The sequence below is a fragment of the Chenopodium album genome, chromosome 18 (assembly GCF_948465745.1).
Source record: "Chenopodium album chromosome 18, dcCheAlbu1.1, whole genome shotgun sequence".
Taxonomy (NCBI): domain Eukaryota; kingdom Viridiplantae; phylum Streptophyta; class Magnoliopsida; order Caryophyllales; family Amaranthaceae; genus Chenopodium; species Chenopodium album.
This window is the reverse complement of record NC_137851.1, coordinates 42,507,076-42,528,604: the sequence shown is the minus strand read 5'-3', so window position 1 is coordinate 42,528,604 and position 21,529 is coordinate 42,507,076. Positions and strand designations below refer to the sequence as shown.

The 21,529-nt window shown below is 36.5% G+C and overlaps 1 protein-coding gene across 1 annotated transcript; it reads left to right on the top strand.

Moving 5' to 3' along the window:
• Window positions 1-10,465: 10,465 nt before the first annotated feature.
• LOC145592415 (protein IQ-DOMAIN 32-like) lies at window positions 10,466-18,243 on the top strand. The gene is made up of 6 exons (XM_081648866.1): window positions 10,466-10,781; window positions 13,261-14,139; window positions 14,229-14,384; window positions 15,109-15,180; window positions 15,292-16,984; window positions 17,895-18,243. The coding sequence occupies exons 1-6, from the start codon at window positions 10,692-10,694 to the stop codon at window positions 17,912-17,914; spliced, it is 2,910 nt and encodes a 969-aa protein (XP_081504992.1). The 5' UTR covers window positions 10,466-10,691; the 3' UTR covers window positions 17,915-18,243.
• The last annotated feature ends 3,286 nt before the right edge of the window (window positions 18,244-21,529 follow it).

The following is a 21,529-nucleotide window of genomic DNA, read 5'->3' as shown; positions in this document are numbered from 1 at the left end:
TCGGTGGGCTCAGGGAGGGGTGTGACTTTTTGGTTTTTTATTTTTTATTTTTTTTAATTTTTTTAGTTTTTCTTTTTTACTTTTGTAACCAACTAACTTGCGACACATGAATTTTCTGGAAAAAAAATAACCTTCCCACCAAGTTACCGGTCATTAGGATTGGTAGGAAAAAAACAACACCCTAAATTTGGAATTATTAAAAAAAATGGAAAAGAAAAATTCAACCTTTGCACTTTTTCCTTACAAAAATCCTACCTTTAGTTTATTCCTCAAAAATCCAACCTTTATACCCCTCCTTCTCCAACAGGTCCATTTTACCTATGACCTGATAAACAGGTAAACCTTTTAGTTTTTCCTCCTGAAAGTGTACTGGCTTACTGGAATTCATCCCTCTCCTTAACGATTTTTCCCTAAAAAATAAAAACTTCATTTTTATTCCTTCGAAAGCTTCAAAAACTCCACCTTTCCCTATTTTGTTCTGGAATTGGAAGTCCTCAAAGGTTGTATCTTTGTATGCGAAAGAGCAATTGGCTAAAGGAATTCGACATTGCATTTGTTAAGGTAAATCGAGGAACCCTAATTCTGCGATTTTACGAATTTGCGTAATAAGAGTGATTTAAGTGGTTGTTTAGTTTATTGTAGTTTAAACTTACTTTCGTTGATTTAATTGCGAATATGGTTGATGTTTTCCTGAAAATCTACCATGGGGGTATGTTTAAATTGAGAAAAAATGGTGTTTGGGTGTATTTGGGAGGGAAGTATAATACTTTTGATGTTGATCCTGATGAGTTGTGTTGGTTTTATATGGAAGAATTAATTGCTAAATGTGGTGATTATGCTGAAAAGTACTTGCTATACTATTTGGTTCCTGGTTTTGATTTTGGGGATGGGTTGAGGAATGTATGTAATGATGCTGAGTTCAGGACAATGGCTGAACTCACAGTGAAAAGTAGAGAATTAGACTTGTATGTGGTGCATGATGATGTTAAGCCTGCTTTAATTGTTTGTCCAATCCCAAACTGGATCTACTGCAATTAGCCAACCCAATTTGACTCCTGGACTGAAGTCAATCAAGTCTAGTAGGCCCCAAAAATTAACTCGTAGGAGGCCTAGTTTATTGACCCAGGAATCAATTGCAGTGGGAATAAGATTCCTTCCCCTTGTTTCAATAAAGAAACAAAAATTAAGATGGTCCCCACTCCAATAGTCAACAACCAAATAGTTTAAAAAGTATTCTTGTTTCCTATGCATCTACCCTATTCCCTTATGAAACACAAGAAAACCCTACTCAAAAACCAGATCCCCAATTTGTAGCCAAAAATACACCTGCAACTCCATCAAAATTTATCGTCTGTTGTTCCTGATGATTATGAATGGGAGGATAACAGACCAGACAGTCCTATCCCCATAGACACTCTGTTGTGGGGTGTAGTTGATTATGATGAGGATGATGGTGATGATGAGAGGGATGATGATTTTGTAGTAGAGAATGAGCCTGAATGGGATTCTGATTATGAGGAAGACTATCTAAATAAGGATAAATTGATTGACTGTGAAGAGGAGGACTGGCTTGGTGACTATGAAATTTATGAGGCAAACTTTGGATCTGGTGAAGTAGTTGGTGAGCCCAATGACCTTGAGCTGCTGAAAGACCCTAAGGTGTTTGATTTGGACACCAGTGATGATGAGCATGAGGAAGCTAGGGAGAGAGTTAGGGGTTTCAACAGTAGTGTTGTAGAATTAGCACAGAAGCTTCAAGAAGAAGATGGGAAGGAAAAACTTTCTGCACAAAAGGAAGGGGGTGAGTTAGTAGACATTAGTGGGAAGGGTGGTTTTGTGTCTGAATATGAGGATTTAGATGATGACATTCATACACCTAGGGGTAGTGAGGATGAGGAAACAAATTAGGATAGGCAAATCAGGAGGGGTTTGTTGGTAGGGGTTGACACAGACTTTAAACAATTCCAGTGGAAGGCATGGCAAAGGTTTGGTAATAGAGAAGCATTTAAAGAGGTTGTGGCTAAGTATGCAGTATTTCAGGGCAGAAACCTCACAATAGTATCAGGGAATAGGCCCACGCAGCAAAGAATTGTTGTGAAGTGTTCAACAGGGTGTCCATTTAGGTTGTATGCTTCTTGGGATTCTAGGAGGGGTTCATTTGTAGTTAAGACTACCATGGAGGAACAAACCTGTTTAAGAAATATGGAGAAAAATAAGCAACTGAAATGCACATGGTTAGCTGAATAGTTGCTTGATGTGTTCAAGGCTAGACCACACTGGCCTGCAAAAGAGATTATTGAGACTGTCAAGAGGGCTTACGGGGTCATTGTGAAGAAAGATTTTGCTTACAAAGTGAAATACCAAGCCCATAAAAAGTTGCATGGTTCTATGAGAGAACACTATGGGAAAGTTGGGAGGTATTTAGAAGCTCTGAAAAAGACAAGTCCACAAATTCATTTAGACTTAGTGACTTACATGGAGAAGAAGAAACCCCCTGAAATATTCAAAAGGTTGTATGTTTGTTTTGAGGGAGTGCAGAAGGGTTGGAAGGAAGGTTGTAGGAAAGTGATTTGTGTTGATGCCTGTTTCTTAAAGACCTTTTTGGGAGGACAGTTAATGTCAGCAGTTGGGAAAGATGGTAATGATCAGATGTATCCCATTGCCTGAGCTGTTGTAGAGGGTGAGAATAACAGCTCCTGGGAGTGGTTTTTGAACAACTTGAAGAAAAGCCTTGAGCTTGGTGATGGTGCTGAGACAATCATTGTTTCAGATGAGCATAAGGTAACTTCAATATCCTTCTTCCTTCCTTTTTTGGATCTGCTTCATGTTGTTTGTTTGTTTAGCTGTGTGGATGAGTAATTATCCGTTTTCAATGTATTGTGTCAGTCCATATTGGCAGGAGTGAAAGTTGTTCTGCCACATGCAGAGCATAGACATTATGCAATGCACATCTTTGCTCATTGGCACAAGAACTTCAGGGGTGATGACATGAAGTTGTTGTGTTTGGAATTGTGTCAAGTCTTACAGTGAAGTTGATTACAACACTACTACAAAAATTAGCAAAGAGACCTATTGAAATATGCCTGAGAGACCTCTTCATAACGTGTCTCTATCTCAGGGGTCTCTTTGATAAAGAGACCCGTTCATTAGTAAGGGTCTTTTTGTGAGAACAAAGTGACCCATTGTCACTTATAGTGGGTCTGTTAGGTAAGTAAAGAAGTTAATAGTTTAGAAGACGAAGAGACCCGTTATGTGAGGTAAAGGGTATGTTTAGTGGTATCAAACATACCTATCATGTAAAATAACGAGTCTGTTTGTTCTCTACTTTTTAAAAAAAAAAATTAATTTTGTGGTTTGCTTTTGAATTTTGATTTTTTTTTTAATTTATGCTCCATAAAAATTGGCAGAAATTTCATATATTGTAATTTAAAATTGAATATATTGAAATTTACATAAATTATTACATCATCCAACGTAAAATTGATGTGAATGATACAAAAAGATCATCCAACATATAAAACTCCAACCAAAAACAAAAAATTTACAATTATAATTACATTATTAAGGGTTGAGTACTCCATTTCCTGTCTCCGTTGAGAATATTGTGGGAATTAATGAAATCAAGCAAATCTGACAAAACAAAAACAAAATAATGAATCATTATAGTTAAAGTTAAGAAACATTCTACACTAAAAAACTTACTTGAAAACACATTCAATTGTTTTCATTTTTTTTTGACAAAAACTGAGCAAAGCAATTTATTAATCAACCAACCGGTTCAAATCATATGTTACAAAATCAAACTCTATCATTATCAGAAGAAAGACTTAGTTTTGCTAGCTCGTGAGCAACCTGGATACCATTCCTCTTCACAAACGAGAACGAACAAGCTTGGCAGCGAAGAGCAAGCTGTAGAATATCCATTCAATTGTTTTCATAAAAGCACAAAAAAATTGAAATCATGAATGCAATACTCTGCATGTAGGCAATTCTCAATTAAAAACCAATTAACCACATAAATTTTCAACAAAGCATTATATTGACGACGATGAAGACTATTCACTAATGTAAATTTACAAAATAAAGCAGGGTGTATAATTTACTCCTAAAATAATTTCTCACCAACCAAAATATCAAGAAATGAAAACCCACATTAAAAAGGACAAATTACTAGAAAAACTGAAGATATATTTTCATTAACACCAGCACATATAGATAGCAGCGACCCATTTCTCCTAGGCTGGGCTCTCACGTGTCCGGAGTCTGATCAGATCAACACTGAAACTGACGAAAGTCGCCAACATATATATTGGCATATCGCTTCCTAGAGCATTATTTTTCACATCTCGCTTTAACTTAGCGATTTTCTCAAACTTGAGAAATTTGACAGGAGTAAGAGCAAGTATATTGAAGAAAGAGAAATACCCGTCTAAGAGTGCCCCATTTCCCCATATTTAGAGTATTTGATGATTTTGAATTCAATATAGGAAGAGGAGGAAGTGACGGCGGCGACAGATTCAAAGAGAGGATGAGCTAGGGTTTTAATTTGGGGTTTAGGTTTTGAAGAGAGCGAATGCCAAGTAAATATCAGTAGCTTAGTAGGTGAATGAATTGAGGACGCAATGAAAAAAAAAAAAAGAACAGAATACGAATTAAATAGGGGACCAAAGCTAAGAGACCCGTTAATAATGAGAACGGGTCTCTTATCTATCTAATATGCCAAAGCTGTGGAACCTATTATAATAAAGAGACCCGTTGGGTTTGGCAACAAGTATTTTATCTCTCTCATTTTGTCTTTAATTTATGTAAGAGATCCGTTACAATTAATATTAGGTCTTTTTTATCAAACAGACCCGTTGGTTAAATAACGGGTCATTAATTGGGGGTCTCTTTCCAAGTTTTGTAGTAGTGCAAGGAGGCTATTGCTAAGTTAGCTCTGGCAGACCCCCTTGCAGCATAAGCCTTCAAGTCATACAACCCTAAGGTTTTTTGTAGAGCTTTTTTGAAGACAGAAGTGAAGACAGATGTAGTTACAAGCAACATGGCTAAAACATTTAATGGATACATCATACATGCTAGGGCTAAACATCTCATTTACATGTTGGAGGACATCAGAGGTGCTCTGATGAGGAGACTGGTTGTTAAGAAAGAAGAGATGTTAAAGTGGAAGACTGTTTTGTGCCCCAAGATTCAGAAAAAATTGGACAAGGAAAAGGAGGAGGCTGCCTTCTGTGATGTGCTTCCATCCACAAACACATTATTCCAAGTGAGCTACAGGTTGGATACATGTTCTGTTGATTCAGAAAAGAAGACATGCACATGTAGGAAGTGGAATATGTGTAGAATACCTTGATGTCATGTTGTGGCTGCCATTTTCTTTTTGCACAAGAATGCAGAGGATTATGTGGATGAATGCTACAAGAAAGAGACTTACCTGAAAGCATATGAGAACTCCATACCACCATTAGAGGGTGAGAGGCACTGGCCTATGTCTGACATAGTTGTGGATCCCCCTCCAATCAAGATAGGCCTAGGTAGACCTAGAAAAAATAGGAGGAAAGACCCTTTTGAAGACCCTAAGAAACCAGGAAAACTAACCAGACATGGAATGAAAATGACATGTGGTGTGTGTAATTCAAGGGGTCATAACAAGAGAAGTTGCCCTAATAAAGGCACAACTTTGCCACAAGAACCCCCAACAAAGAAACCAATGGGTAGGCCTAGAAAAGAGCGTGCAGTTCAGGCTGCCCAACCAACACAGTCTGTTGCACCTTCCCACCTCACTGCTACTGCAGAGCCTTCAAGGATTGGTAAAGGTGGTAGGGTCATAGGAGGCAGTAGGGGAGCAAGCACCAGTGGAGCAACAAGGGGAAGGGGCAGGCCAAGAAAGGATGGTGGCAGGGGAAGGGATCCTACTACCAGTGCAGCAGTTGAGTGTACAAGAGGAAGGGGAAATACCGGTGGTGGAAGAGGTGGCAGGGGTGGAAGAGGTTCAAGGGGTGGAAGAGGAAAGGGACAGAGGGCTCCAGAGGGCTCCTGAGGGCTATGAGATCTTTGTTACATAAGATGGAAGATCTTATGTAAGCTATATCTGTCGGTGTTGATTAGATGTATTTCCTCTTTTAATATTTTTTTTTGGTTGCCTACTTTACTAAGTTTGGTTCTGTTGCTTTTGATGTACAGGTTGATAGAAGTGCAGCCCCAAAGGAAGGCAATGTAACAACAACAACCTTTTCATACAACTTCACCCAAGGCTCAACTTCCTAGATTACTTTAGTTGAATAAGTTTTAAATTGAAAGAGTTGTAGTTGTAATCTGTTTTGGAGACAATTTTATTTACATTAGAATGTGGTATTATTGTATGGATTTGGATTTCTTATTGTAATTGTCCTCCAAGTTAAATCTATGATGCTTTTATTTTCATTGTACCTTCTTTTCTTCCAACATTTACATACACAAAGCACAATTCAAGTAAAGCAATATAATGTATTCATTCCATTAAAATCAGTTGCCCAACATATACAATTATAATCACCTAATAGGTCCACATTGACCATACTAACGAAAGAAACTTTTTTTTTTGCCAAGTATAATCTGCTACAACTAGTACAAACATCCCAACAGAAGCATCAACCTGTAGTACTACTACTTGCATCATATCAACAGCAAAAGTCAGCAACAACAACTACAACTTAAACCTCCCCAAAATCAGATACATCCACCAAACCCTACTAATTCATACCCAAAAACCTGCAACAACATCCAAACCCCCCCCCCCCCAAAATACTACACCACCCCTAAAACTACTTAAGCATAAGCACCAGAGTGAAAAAAGCCCAAGAAAACACTAAATTCAGCATGAGCCTCGTGTCAGTGTTTCTCTCCTTCAGCTCGTACATAGTCTCAGTTGTAGCGATACCCATCTCTTCAACCTCCTCGAACAATTTCTCCTTTTTTTCCTTCAACTTCTTCACTTTGTCCCTCATCAGATCCATCTCTTGCTTCAACATGTCCACTTGATGCTCAAGGTTAGAGATTGTTTCCTCCTTAACAACAATGTGTTGCAGCTCACGAACGCCATCAACCTCATCAACCCATTTGAAGAACCCGCAAGTTCTCTGCTCCTACAAATTAATCAAATTAAAACCCCAAATTGAACATGCAATCAAAAAATAAAATTAGCACATAAAAATTACTTGAGCCATCACACACTTACAGGCCAGTACGAACAACCATAAAACCGCTTCCCCTTCGTTGGACCATCGTAGCGAACAATCCTCAATGGCGTAATCTCGTTGTGGTAGCATACCAATTTTGCAGGGGAAGAATTTCCCTTAGACTTAGACCTAGAGGAACCAGAGCCAATTGACAGATGACTTGCCATTTTTGTGAAAGAAAAGAAAGAAATTCGAATTGCCTTATATGGAAATGAAAGAGATGAAGAAAATAGAGGAGAAGGCAAGGCTTTTGAAGAGGGAAGAAGTAGGGGAATAAATGGGGGTATTAACTAACCTGCAATGGTAATAAATGGAGGAATAACACTGGCTAGATTAAGAAAACTAAGAAGTTTACCTGTTTTAAAAGGTAATGGACCTATTGGGGAAGGAGGGGTATAAAGGCTGGATTTTTGAGGAATAAATTAAAGGTTGGATTGAAAAAGTGCAAAGGTTGGATTTTTCTTTTTTATTTTTCCCAAAAAAAAAACTGGTAAAATTGGGATTATTTTGTCTCATTCAGTATATTTTAAAAATCATCAACTTTATAACTTTTACAATTATATAATTTAAGTTATAGTGAAAAATCAGCTAATGTAACTTATTAACCTTAAAATCAATTGGCATTAACTTATTTTTCATCAATAAGGGAAATTTCAAGTTAACTTATACTTCCCATGAACCTACTCATATTGTGTTCACCTAAATTAAGATGATGTAGTATGAGTTAATTAAGGTTTGATCTCAATATAAACTTATTTTTTTTATTTAACTTATCAAAACTTTTTAGATGTCATTAAAACTTATTTTAGTTGTAATTTATTAACTTTTATTAAAATTTATTTAAACCCATTTTCTTGAACTTAGCTAAATTTATTTAAACTTATTAGTATATAACTTATATTTTGTTTTATTAACCAACTTCATTTCTATTCAACTCACATGATTTTTAGAATTTATTTGATCTTATTTAAACTTAATAAAAATTATCTTATTAACAAATATGAACTTATAAAGTCATATCTAAAGTTCAAAGTTTAAAAACCATAAAAATGATTTTTCCTATATAATAATTGAAAGTACACAACATTTTTATGCGGCCTGTTGTATCGTGCGACAAAGGTTACTCAAGTTGCCGGAGTTACTCAAGTAACCCGGTTAGGGGTTACTTTAGTTACTCCTGACTGAGTAGCCCCTCAAGTAACCCCTGCCGAGTAACCCCTTGAGTAATTCATGACCGAACCTCTCGAGTAATCCCTGACCGAGTAACCCCTCTAGTAACCCCTATCTGAGTAACTCCTTAAGTAATCCCTAACTGAACCCTTGATCAAGTAACCCCTGACTGAACTCCTTAAATAACTCCTGACCGATTAACTCCTCAAGTAATCCTTGACCGAGTAAACCTATCGAGTAACCCCTGTTCAAAATCCTCAAGTAACCCCTGACCGAGTAACCTCTGTTCGAAACCCTTAAGTAATCCATGACCGAGTAACTTGAGTAACCCTGACTGAATAACTTGGGTAACCCTTAATAAAATAACTCGGATGACCCCTGCCACACGGTATGGCCTGCTGGTTGCTACACCAAAAAGTTGCTGGTGAAAGTAATGCTACTCGAAGCCTTAAGAACCTGGCCTTAATTAAAGAGAACAAATCCTAATTGAGGCCTTAACTAATGAATTGATCTTCACTTTTTTTTTTTTTTTAATTTACTACCTCCGTTACATATTAGTTACAAATTTAGAATATTTTATCTCTTACAAATAATACCCAAAGTTACAATTAATATGTAAAGGAGGTATTAGTTGAGGTATGAAATGGTAAGATAGGTAACCGTTTGATGCATGCGTAATAATGAAAACAGAGTTGGAGTTGTATTGAGTACTGTTACACTACGGTATTCTAGTCATTTATAGCCTCACCTGTTACTGGTACCACCAAATAAAAAAAGTTAGTGAGCACAAGATATCTGACACCTTTCTTTCTTTTTTTTTATTCTCTCTCCTGTTTTGTACTCCGTATCGTAACGGTTTATCACCGTAGCTATAAATTAAAAAAATAATAACTCCAAACTTATCTACACTAATTAAAAACGAAGTAATTTTCAACATAAATAAATAAATAAATTTAAAAAAATGTATACATATCCCTTAAGGATACATATAAACATTAAATTTACACTTGAAAATCATAAAAAGTTGAGAAATCATGAAAATATAAACACTAATTACACTGATTTACGCGTGTTTTTGTCATGAATATCTAACTTTATATAACTTCCAAGAGTATATTTAGTGTTTATATATAACCCTTAAGGCTACATATAACATTACCCATAAATAAATACTAGAAAACTACTCCTAAGTAAAATACACAAAGGGCCTGTTCTTTTCAGCTTATTTTCAATTCACTTAAGCTTTTTCAGCTTATTTTCAATTCACTTAAACTCTAATCAGTTCAGTTCCTAATTTCTTTCTCTTATAAAATATTCAGTTTAACTCAGTTCAGCTCCAATTAGTTCAGTTTAATAAATTTAAACAAGTCCAAAGTATTTCCTCAAAGAAAAAAGTAAAATACAAAGTATCCTTCAAAAAAGTAAAATACAAAGTAGAGTTAAGATTCTCACCCAGTCACCTCTACCCTTATGACTCTCTAAACACCAAAAAAAAACTGAGTAATCCTATAGGCCTATAATACTACTTCAGTAGTAAAGTAACTATATATTATGGAATACTAAGTAAACTCTAAAAGTAATTTCTATAACACTATACGAGTAACTTCATAATTTTTTAACCATATGATAGATCTAGATCAGACACCAATCTTCACGATTTTTTTAATCCATTTAATATTTGTGAACCACACACTTGGGAGTAGAAGGGAGGCAGGAAGGATAAAAGAATCTCTATCCCAATTACCTTGGTAAGATTTAAATCCAAATCTCTAAAATTTGAGGTAAGAGTGTTTATCAAATGAGCATCATTATAACTACCATAAGGATTCGTGGTCATATTTTGAGATTTATAGTCCAAAACTACGTAGTTTAAAAAAAAAAAATGGACAATTTTTTTGAAAATAAAGGCGATAATTACAGAGTATTTGTATAATTAAAAAAAAAAAAGGTAAAAGAGACTAGTCAGTGAATAGAAAAAGAAAAAAAACGGAATCGAAAGATAAAAAAGAAAGCTAGATTTAAGGAGAAACGTTGAGATCCGTGTTGTAATCTAATAACAGGTGCTTTAATAGTGTTGCCTAGTCTTCCGACTATAGTATTAGTCTCGTCTCACTCAACTCAATCCTTGATTATTATTGATTTCTTGTATGTTTCCCTTCAATTCCAATTCCCAATAATAACCAATGCTTCTTTCACCTCCTTTTGTAGATTCCTAATGCTATGTTGCTATAGTACCACTACTACTTTCTCGGTTTCTTTCCATTCGACTCGACACGACTCGAAACTTTTATAAAAGAGAGAAAAATGGGGAAGTCATCTTCGTCTTCTTGTTTGAAGATCATTGTATGTGGTGGCGATGCGGCCGAGAATGATGATGTTCATTCTTCTTCTGAGGTTCTTTTTCTATTTAAATTTTGTTTATAAATTATTTTGGGATTTTTAAGCTTTGCATAACTCCAAAAATTTAATTTAATTAATAATATGCAGTTTTTTTTTGTTTGTCAGAGCTTGAATTTGCATTGGCTGTTTTTTTTTTTTAATTTTTTTAAAAAAGATTAGTTTTTGTTTTTAGATGATTAGTAATTTGGTGCGATCAGTGTTTAAAGCTGTAATTTTTGAATAAATCAGGAGTTGAATTTAACCAGTGTTTAGTTTTATTAATTAATCAAGTATTAATATTCAAGGTGATTAATTTTTTTTTTATTGATTTTTATATAAAAAAAACGGTGAGTAATGCTATTAGTTCTGATTTAGTTGTGTTGATGTAAGATCTGATCACATAGTTTAGAACTTCAGATCCAAAAAAAGAAAATCAATGAGTTAAACATGATTTTGGGCAATTATTGAGTAAAAAAAATATCTATTTTGGGAAGTTTGAACTTTGAAGGTCATTGATTTTGATACCAGTTATTAAGTGAAAGAAAACAATTGCTATTTTTGGATCTGAATAATATTTTCTTTAAAAAGTGACCAACTCAACCAAAAGCTTGAGCTGATGGTTGAGGTCCAAGAATATGTTTTATACTCTATCAGATGTCATGTCGGTCGTTTGCTTACTTGATATTCGCAATTGGTTGATTGGTAAGGACAGTATAGAGTATTGTTGCCCTTGTTTGTGTAGGAGAATTTGTGTTTCGAATTAGAGCACCTAGGGACATTAGCTCCTGGTGCGATTTCATAAAAAGCAATCAAAGATAAGATCAAAGAGAAGGGAACGCATGTAGTGGGACCGTCGTATTTGCAATATGTAGCCCAATTCTTGTGACATTGTCCCCTCATTAGTTATGGTTGTCCATTCCTCACAGTTAAGCAATGATAGTCCATTGTTTGCTTGATTTTTCATTCATTGTATCTCAACACTATCAAATTTTGACATAAAACTCTATTAACTACTTCCCGGGAGTTTCTTCATAAAACTACTTCTCGGGAGTTTGTTAAAAATCTAGATTGTCCTGCATCTCTTTAATAAAGATAAATTGAAATGTGGTAGTCTCATATAGTGTCGGGAGTCAAAGAATCATAAGCTGGTGTTTGATTCTCCTTTGTCCATGCTGTATTGTGTAAATTTTAATTTTTTTTTTGTGTGTCAAGATCATATTGAGAGTTTTTTGGTGAATTATTCCTTATGAAAGCGATGCTGTACCAAACATGAAAAGTACAATAAAGTAGAGCATTTCCTGAGAATTTTTATTTCTAATCCCTTCATAGATTGACTAACAAGTGGTTCCATCTTTCTGTCTTAGACCTAAGAGCTGTTAACATTGTTTTATTAGCAGGGGCAGAAAAATTGATATGCCTCGTTTGGCAATTACAGCCGATATCAAATAACTAATTGAATTAGCAGACTATATTAGATTTATTTATTTATTTATTTTTGGCAAGGAGGTATATTAATTTTAAAGCATGTCCACTCTTCAATAAGATCCTCTTATTCACATATTGAAAAAAGTAGACACCCCGCCATATCGTCTTTTTACCAAACAATACCAAATACTAGATTGACTAGGCAAATCTACTATTTGGGGTTGAATTTACTCTTTTCCTATCTACTCTTTACCAAACACCACCATGGACTTCAACTAGAATGGTAACCTATTACTCTTTCAATGTATAAGCTGTCAGTCTCTCCTTAAAAGTAGGATAATAATTCTTTGTCTTGCTTCCACAGCAGTTTCTTAGAGTGGAATTTAGCCCCGCTTTGGGAATAGGTAGAGAATAGTCCCCTTTGATAATCTGCAAGACGTGATCGATGATGTTTTTTTTTTCCTTACAAATGTCATTTGAATGAGAATTTTTTTTTGCGTTTGGGTGACTTTATGATCAATTGAATATAGGACTTATGAATTGTTGAATTAACTGTTGCATAACTCCCTGATATCCTCTAAGGCAAGGCATGCTCTATGGATTTTTCTGGATAAATCTCATTCAATGAAATGGATCTAAGTTGAAAATGAGATTCATGATAGACAGTGTTATAGTTTTAGAATGATTCTGGTAATGAGATTCATGGATCTAAGTTGAAAAGAGTGGACACATTGAATTTAGATAGGAGTAAGGAAAATAAATATTAAAATTTCAACTTGCGCCAAACTAGAACAAAATAAGCATTCTCTAGATGGTGCTAAGATACCAAACTGGAAGGGGATATTGTAGGCTTTTATTCCTGTGGATGTTTCCATTTCTTATATAACCTTACATTCTACAATGTAGTTTTGACATGGCACGGTATAATAACAGGGTTATTACCTTCATGAATGTTAATTCTTTTGAAGTCTCATTTTTTTTTAATTACTGTTAATTCATTTTTGTGGTAGTTGGTTGCTATATTGTTGCTTCTGTACATTGTCTTAAATATTGGCACCTGAACTTACAGGCAAAGACACCAAATGATAAACGCGGATGGAGTTTCAGGAAAAGATCTGGGAGACATCGGGTGCTAGGCAACAATGTCAATTCGGAAACTACCACTTTACCTGAAAAAGAAACCCCACAAGTTGGTAGTATAAATTTTCAAGCTCCAGTTAAGCCTACAAGTGCTGATGAGAAGCCACAATTGCCAAGACCAGTTGATGAAATTAGTAAAGCAGTTGTTGCTTCAGAAAATGATAATGAATTGAAAACATCACTGGTGGTGGTCACTTCAGAAAATGGTTCAACACGGGAAGAGTCAAAAGTTATTCAGGATCAGGATGCTTTTCAAAGTGTTAGCAATAAAACATCTGCCGAATACAAGGTGGCTGATGCTGCTGTTGTTTCCGAATTTGATAGCAAGGAAACATCAGCTGAATCCAAAATGGCTGATGCTGTTGTTGTTTCAGAATATGATAGCAAGGAAACGTCAGCTGAATCTAATATGGCTGATGCTGCTGTTGTTTCAGAACATGATAGAAAGGAAACATCAGCTGAATCCAAAATGGCTGATGCTGCTGTTGTTTCAGAATATGATAGCAAGGAAATATCAGCTGAATCTGAAATGGCTGATGCTGTTGTTGGTTCACAACATGATAACAAGGAAACTTCAGCTGAATACAAAGTGGTTGAGGCTGTTGATGTTTCAGAAAATGAAAGCAATGATACATCCGATGAATCAAGTATAGCTAGTGAATCTTCTGAAACAAAAGATTCAAGCATTAAGTCTGATGAACCTAAATTGTCTGAGTCAGAGGCGACTTCAGAAACTGTTCGTGATGGCAGTTTAATTATGGATGAACCTGTGGCTATTATTATTCAAACAGCTGTGAGAGGGTTCCTGGTAATTATTTATTGCTCATGCAGATATTTTTATGGGTTGATTTTCCAGACCAACATATTTTGATGATCTTTTCAAATTTTATTTGTCAGGCTCGAAGAACTTTTGTCCAGTTAAAGAGTGCTGTTAAACTTCAAGCTGTTATTCGTGGACATTTGGTGCGGAGAAATGCTGTAGAAACTCTACATTGCATCAAAACAATCGTCAAGGTTCAATCCCATGTTCGCGCTCGCAGTTCAAAGTCATTGGTAATGCACTATTCTACTGGTTACTGCATACCCACTGTTATCCCTTTATGGTTATATATTTCGATGTATAAGATTGTGCTTCGTATATAAATAAATGGTGACAAAACATAAGGTTTTGAGAGATTTATTGGCCTAGTTATCAGCATATGACTAGTGCTTGGCTGCTTGCAAAGTACAATATGTTTTTATATTAATTTATTTAAGACATATGGAAGAACATAGTTAGCGCTATATGTTTATTATATCCATTTGGTTTTGGGCTCAATTTTGTCTGCTGTCCAATATAACATACGTGCTGTTGTCCTATGACATGTTGATGAATGATGACTGAAGAATTTTGTTGGAGTGTAATGTTAGGTATTTATTTGGCATCTGTTATCCTTTACCTTGTGGAATAGAGAATCCTGTTGTATTTAAAATTTTTTAGCTTAATAAATCAAGCATAACAAATTAACAAGGACGTTGCAGCTTATGCTGATGTGAAGCCATTATTTTCCTTTCGTATAATACTATTTGTATGTCCAAGCTTTCATTCATACGGAGTAACTTCTATTGCAATGCTGTGTTGGCGGAGTATACTACCCTTTTTGCATCATAGGCAGTGTATCCTTATCTAAATTTTTGTTAATAAATACATGAACACTATTAAATCAAATAAAGTATCTTTTATCACTTGTACAGTAGGATTAAAGTGTCTGTTCTAACCTATTTCACTTTGTTTCAGGGCCAGAAAACTAAACCAAATGATGCTCAATTTTCCATTGTGAAGCTGCTCCAAAATAGTTTTACCCGTCAGGTAAGCGGTTTTTTTTTTTTTTTTTGGCAACTTGGGCCACCCTTTGTTTCCTACATTGAAACTTGAAACAAGTTTTTTGTCTAATTGGGGTCAATTGTTGTTATTGTTTAGTTGTTGGAGTCAACGCCAAAGCCCAAATCTCTAAATATTAGATGTGATCCTATGAAGCCTAATTCAGCCTGGAGTTGGTTGGAGAGATGGATGGACGTCTCAACATCTGAAGCTGCTGAAAAATTAGAACCTAGTGAGGAACCAGACAATTTGAACGAGGCTCAGAAAAGTGCTTTGCAAGCAGATGATAAGCCTTTGCCACCGGTCTTTTGTGACTCGTTAGATTCAAGTTTCAGTATGAGGGATAGGGAAGAATCGGTTGAAACTGAAGATATTGCTGATGATGTTACGATTGGTGATACCTGCTCAGGTTGTCCTTTGTCAACAGACTTCATGATAGAGCAATCTCATCTGCAAAAGCAAGACACACTTTATGAAGATTTGGCTTCTGCTGAGATCGAGTCTAGTGCATTAGAAATCACACACACAAAAGCAGAGCCTGTTCTTGATGATATATCTGCCACACTAGCCACTGAGATCCAACAGCCTAAACTTTCTATTAAGCGTTCAGCAACTTCAGAGCTGAATGATGAGGGAAAGAAGTTTGTATACGGATCAAGGAAGTCAAGTAATCCTGCGTTCATTGCTGCTCACTCAAAGTTTGAAGAATTGACTTCATCTGGAAACTCAGAAAAATTAAATGTTTTGTCTGATCAAGATGTTGAACCTGAACCCTATGTCAACTTAGCTCCTTCCCTTGAAGGTGTCAAGAAACGTAATAAATCTAGTGATGTTGAGGCTTCTGAAACTTTGGATCCTCGGATTAATGTTGCTAGATCTGAATGTGGAACTGAACTCTCAATTTCTTCCACTCTTGACTCTCCTGATAGATCAGATATGGAGAATGCAGAAGCTTTGCCAGAAGTCCGGTTTTTGGAGGAGACATCTTGTCTGTCTGGCATAGAGAAGCAAGATGATGCCATGCTGAGTAATTGTGTGACTGATGTACCTTCTACTTTGACTGAGCAGGGAGAAGTTAATGGGAGCAATGGTGTATTAGTTGATCCAGTAGCCGTTGAGGCTAGCCCACAGGTGGATCAAATACTCGAGACAAAGGAATCTGATGTGCAGTCTGATATTGCACCTGTGAGTTCTGAGACCAACACAGACTCCTCAACTGTGAAGCAGAATCATCAAGAAAATGGATGTAGTGTGCACATGGAGCATGAACCTTCAACAGGTCGTCAAACATACAAATTGTCACCTGAAGCTTCACCTCAAAGCCATAAGACAGTCTCAGAATCTCAGGGAACACCTTCCAGCCAAGCCTCAGTAAAAGGTAAAAGGAACAAGATTGAAAGGCATGGATCCAACAAAAAACGTAATCCTCCATCTGCAGAAAAAAGGTCTCCATTAAACACAAATGTGGACTCGGGTGCAAGAAGTAGTACTGAGAATTTGCCCAAGGATCACAAAAGTGCAAAGAGAAGAAATTCTTTTGGTTCAACAAAATCTGACATTGCAGATCAGGAGGCCAAAGATAGTAGTAGTCGTCTGCCAAGCTATATGCAAGCTACAGAATCTGCCAGAGCCAAGGCTAGTTCTTCCCCTAGATCAAGCCCAGATGTCCATGATAAAATGGATTACTCTAAGAAAAGGCATTCACTACCTGCAACTGGCAGGCAAGGGTCTCCTCATATTAACCGATCAGCGCCACAGAGTGCAAAAGCTAATGGTTCCTATCCTTCTAACGGTAATTTCTAAATCCTTTTAGGTGATGAGATTAAATTGGATTCTTCTCCATCAAGAGACTAGCTTTTCAAAGATTATAAAATATGCTTATGATCTATTGACCCTGATGATATCCAATGTAAGTTTCATACATGTCTAACACACTGTGTTGAACCCTCAACCTTTCTGGCCTTCTGGGACCTCTATTGACCCTGATGATATCCAATGTATGATGCTTTTTCCTTACCACACTGAAATTAGTAAAGCGGAGGCGAAGTAAAAAGTAGGAAAATCTTTAGACATCTAATAAAGGGTATAAACTAAACTCGCGTGATACAATTCACAAGGTTTAACATAATATTTTACTTGCTGAATGATGCAACTTTACCAGTCCAATAGTGTAGTCCAGTCAATGAAGTAATTTTGTGATAGATAAAGTCCGTTCATGTTTTCTTTCCTGCTCTTTAACCTGTTGAAAAAACTGTTTCTTGATGTGAAGTTAAATATTTGTCTGAGAAAGAATTACAGCAAACCCCTCTTTCTGATTCAGATTTATCAGTGGAACTTCAAATGCTTTTTACCTTACTAAAGAATGAATGATGTGAACTATTCCTAAAATTAAAAAACACGGGTCAATAACCTTAATTAAAGCTCCAACACCTTGCTGATGTTTGCAATCTTAGAAGGAATGACTTATGATTAGGTTGATCTACTGTAAATCCAATGTTAAGATTTAGCTGATCCTATGTTTATAATTATTTTTTGCATTGCATTTACACCTGCTTCACTTTTCTTTTCCTTATCAGACTTCGTTTTTGCATATAGCTAGCTAGTTTTTCCTCTAGTCCCTTGATGTTTGCTATGTAGTTCTTTGAGACATAGAAAGAGAGAACTTGAGTTAATTAACTGTGTAGTTCCTTTCCTTTTCACAGAGAGGAAATGGCAAAGGTGAAAAGGTGCTGCAAGGAGTCGTATGAACTAATGCAACAAGAATGGATCTTTGGTGTAGCCGAAATCAAGGCTCAAGAAGCTTTCCATTTGCACTGAACCTTGTACCTTTACACTTAGGCTTACTAGATCATTTAATGGAGTGTGAGTTTGTTTGTGAAATATATAGAAGGGTATATTTAATTTTGTATATGTACATTATAATCTCATTATTGTTTTCACTTTTCACCAACCTGAGTTTTATCATCGAGGTTTGCGATAAGAAGGTGTGCACATGTTTGTATGACTGATTTCTAATACTATGTGAGATTTGATTCGCATCATTGTACTGTTTCCTTCTAATGTTAGCTTCTTATTCTGCAATTTTGATGGAATCTGATTCATTTCAGTAATTATCAGTTATATTTAGGTTCTTCCAACTTCATGGAGATGCTTTCTCATGCCAAAAAATACTGTTTGTTCAGAAGAGCCTGATTTTGAAGATTGTTGAGCATTATGTTGCACTTCAGTTACTCTTTAAAAATCCAAATCATGTCTACTAAATTTTGAGAATGTATTTACTTGCTTCGATAATTAACAAGACAGAAATTTTTGGGTGTTGTTAAACGTCGCTCATTTTACAAGGTAACACTCGCATTTTTATAAGGGATTTTCATTTTTACCCCTAGCATATAAACTCACGACTCACTCCACGGCACTCACATTTCACTCTCTACCCTCACTATCAAACTCTCATTCACTCTCATTTTATCTCTCTAAAAATTTAAAAAATTAAATTAATTTAATTAAAATCTGAAAAAAAAACCATCACACATACACCACCACCAACGACCAACAACAGCCACCAAGGAGGTGACTTAATCGATGGCAGATCCAAGGCGCATCAGGTTTACATACGGTGGTGGTAGAGGATTGGGCAGCGGCGGAGTAGGCGGCGACGACGAACAGGCAAACTGCAATTTTTTTTACAACCTCCGTTTCATGTTTTTTGCAACTTTGGACATTATTTGTGAGATATAAAATATTCCAAAGTTGCAAAAAACATGAAACGGAGGTAGTAAAAAAAAAATTCGGAAAACCCAGGCTTCCGCCCAGATTTTCCGGAAATACCTGGGAGGATCCGCCTGAAATTTCCGGATCCTTCTCGGTTATTCCGGAAATTTTAGGCGGATCCCTACTTCCGCCTAAAATGTCCGGAAAAACCAAGGAGGATCCGGAAATTTCAGGCGGATCCTCCCAGGTTTTTCTGGAAAAAATGGGCGAAAGTCCGGGTTTCCGTTTTTTTTATTTTTTTTTAAAATTTTTTTCGTAAATAATACTGTATAAATTATGATTATATTTAAAAAACATTATCAGTTTGATTATTGTTATTTTGATTGTTGTTGTTGTTGTTGTGGTTTTTTTTTGTGGATTTCTTTGTTGTTGTTGTTATTATGACTATTGTTATTATTAATACTATTATTATTTTTACTTTTATTTTTATTATGATTATTGTTAATTTTATTGTTATTGTTATTATTTGTTAATATTAGTTGTATTTGTTGTTGTTGTTGTTGTTAATTTTATTATTATTATGATTATTAATAATAATAATATGATTTTTGTTATTATGATTATTGGTGTTGTTGTTGTGATTATTGTTATTGTTGTTTTTGTTGTTATGATTAGTGTTCTTAATATGTATTATATTAATAGTACATTGGAAATATGTGGTTTATTAATGGCGTGTTGGTATGAAATTAATTTATTTGAATAGTATTTTTTGTAGACTTTAAGCAAGTAGTATTTTGTAATAATTACTGAAATTGGATTTTGTACTTATTTAATGTAGATCGAGGGTTCTGGTGCTCGTCATGCAATATCACGACGTTTGAATGCTTCTGTTAGGAGACAAGCATCTCGTTCAGGAAGGACTAGGTCACCGCTTGAGCACAAGCAACAATATGGGTCTCATAGTGGTTGGTCGGCAGACCATCAGTTAGGCAGTAGTCGGCCCATGTATTCGCCAGGTGGACTACCTACATCTTAAGAGGAGGACGATGACTCGGTTAGTCATGCTGGTGATATGGATGAAGAAGCGGACCCTTAGGATTATCATATGGTATATAGGGGTCAGCATGGGAGATTTGTTGGTGGTCAATCGAGTCAGCCTATTACCAGCTCTGTAGAGACATGGTTAGTGCAGCAGCCGATGCCAGGTGGTCCCGAGGATGGGACTGTTATCCCTAGTTTTGGTGGTCACGTGGCGTCATATATATGGGTCGAGCAGGAGCGAAATGTTTTGCGGTGTTTGAGTAGGTCAAAGTTGTGTTCTGAATTGGTTCAGTGGAGAGGTCGTCAATTAGTGGAGAATCTTGAATTGATTGATGGCAGTTGGTTGTCTCACTTGCCCGGGCTGATGTTTAAAAAACTTGATTGGCCGTTGATTTCAGCTTTTGTTGAGGGATGATAGCCAGATACAAACACCTTTCATATGCCATTTGGTGAGATCACGATCATGTTGCACGATGTGTACAACATCCTTGGGCTGCGGGTCGATGGTCAGATGGTTACCACTACGCTTAGCACGGGCGTCTTACGGGACGCGTGCTTGGTTACTATAGATATGACTCCGGATGAGTTGACTGAGATTTGCGGCACCAAGACGATTTGGCAGGGTAGTGGGGTGTTGACTGATAAGATTTTTGATTGACGTTGGAGGCTCAGAGGCACTTTGGTGTCCATTATATTGCGTACTTGTGGTTCTGGTTGGAGGTACACTGTTTTTGGACAAGAGTGGTAACTATACGCATCCTTCCTTCCTCCACGAGCTATGTGTTGGAGATACCCCTATTAATGAGTACTCTTGGGGTGCAGCTGCTCTAGCATACTTGTACCAGCAATTGGGTACAACCTCACGGAAAGATGCTGATTCGGTCGCTGGTTGTCTCAAGCTTCTGCAAGCATGTATTTACGAGTACTTTCCGTGCTTTCGGCCTCAGCAGGGTACCTTGACGAGGGACCTTAATATCCTTCGTGCATCTGCTTGGGATGTTGGAGCAGGATGTCCTAGCAAGAACTTGGAGCGCCTACTATCTTTTCGTACTAGGATTGATGCGTTGACTGACCTTAAGGTGAACTGGCTACTGTACGGAGTTGATCCTGGACTAGGAGTGCCCTCCACTTTATTCATTGGCTGCATCCAGTACCGTAACATCATTGAGCCGTACATGCCTGATAGAGTGGTTTGACAGCTTGGATTCGTGCAAGGCATTCTACGTGACATTATTAGGCCAAAGAAAGCCAAGAGGCCGACTAACCAGAAGATGTACCGGGTAGACTTCCCGACCAAGATGACATCTGTGTTGTGGAGGATGTTCCTCCCTGGGGTATCTCATAGTTTATTTTTGGGTGCCCTCACCAGACTTAGTGCTGGAGTTCCTACGGTTGCGCCTGGTTACATGTAGTGGCTGTACAGGTTTTCTCACCCTCGAGTCTCTCCAGGTGCAGGAGTTACAAGCAACCTACCAGAGCGGACTAACACTGATTATGTAAGTGTTTGTGTTTATTATACTATTAAGAATGACCTCTATGTTGTTTATATAATATGTTGTTGTCTGATTTGTAGTGGATGGGTCGG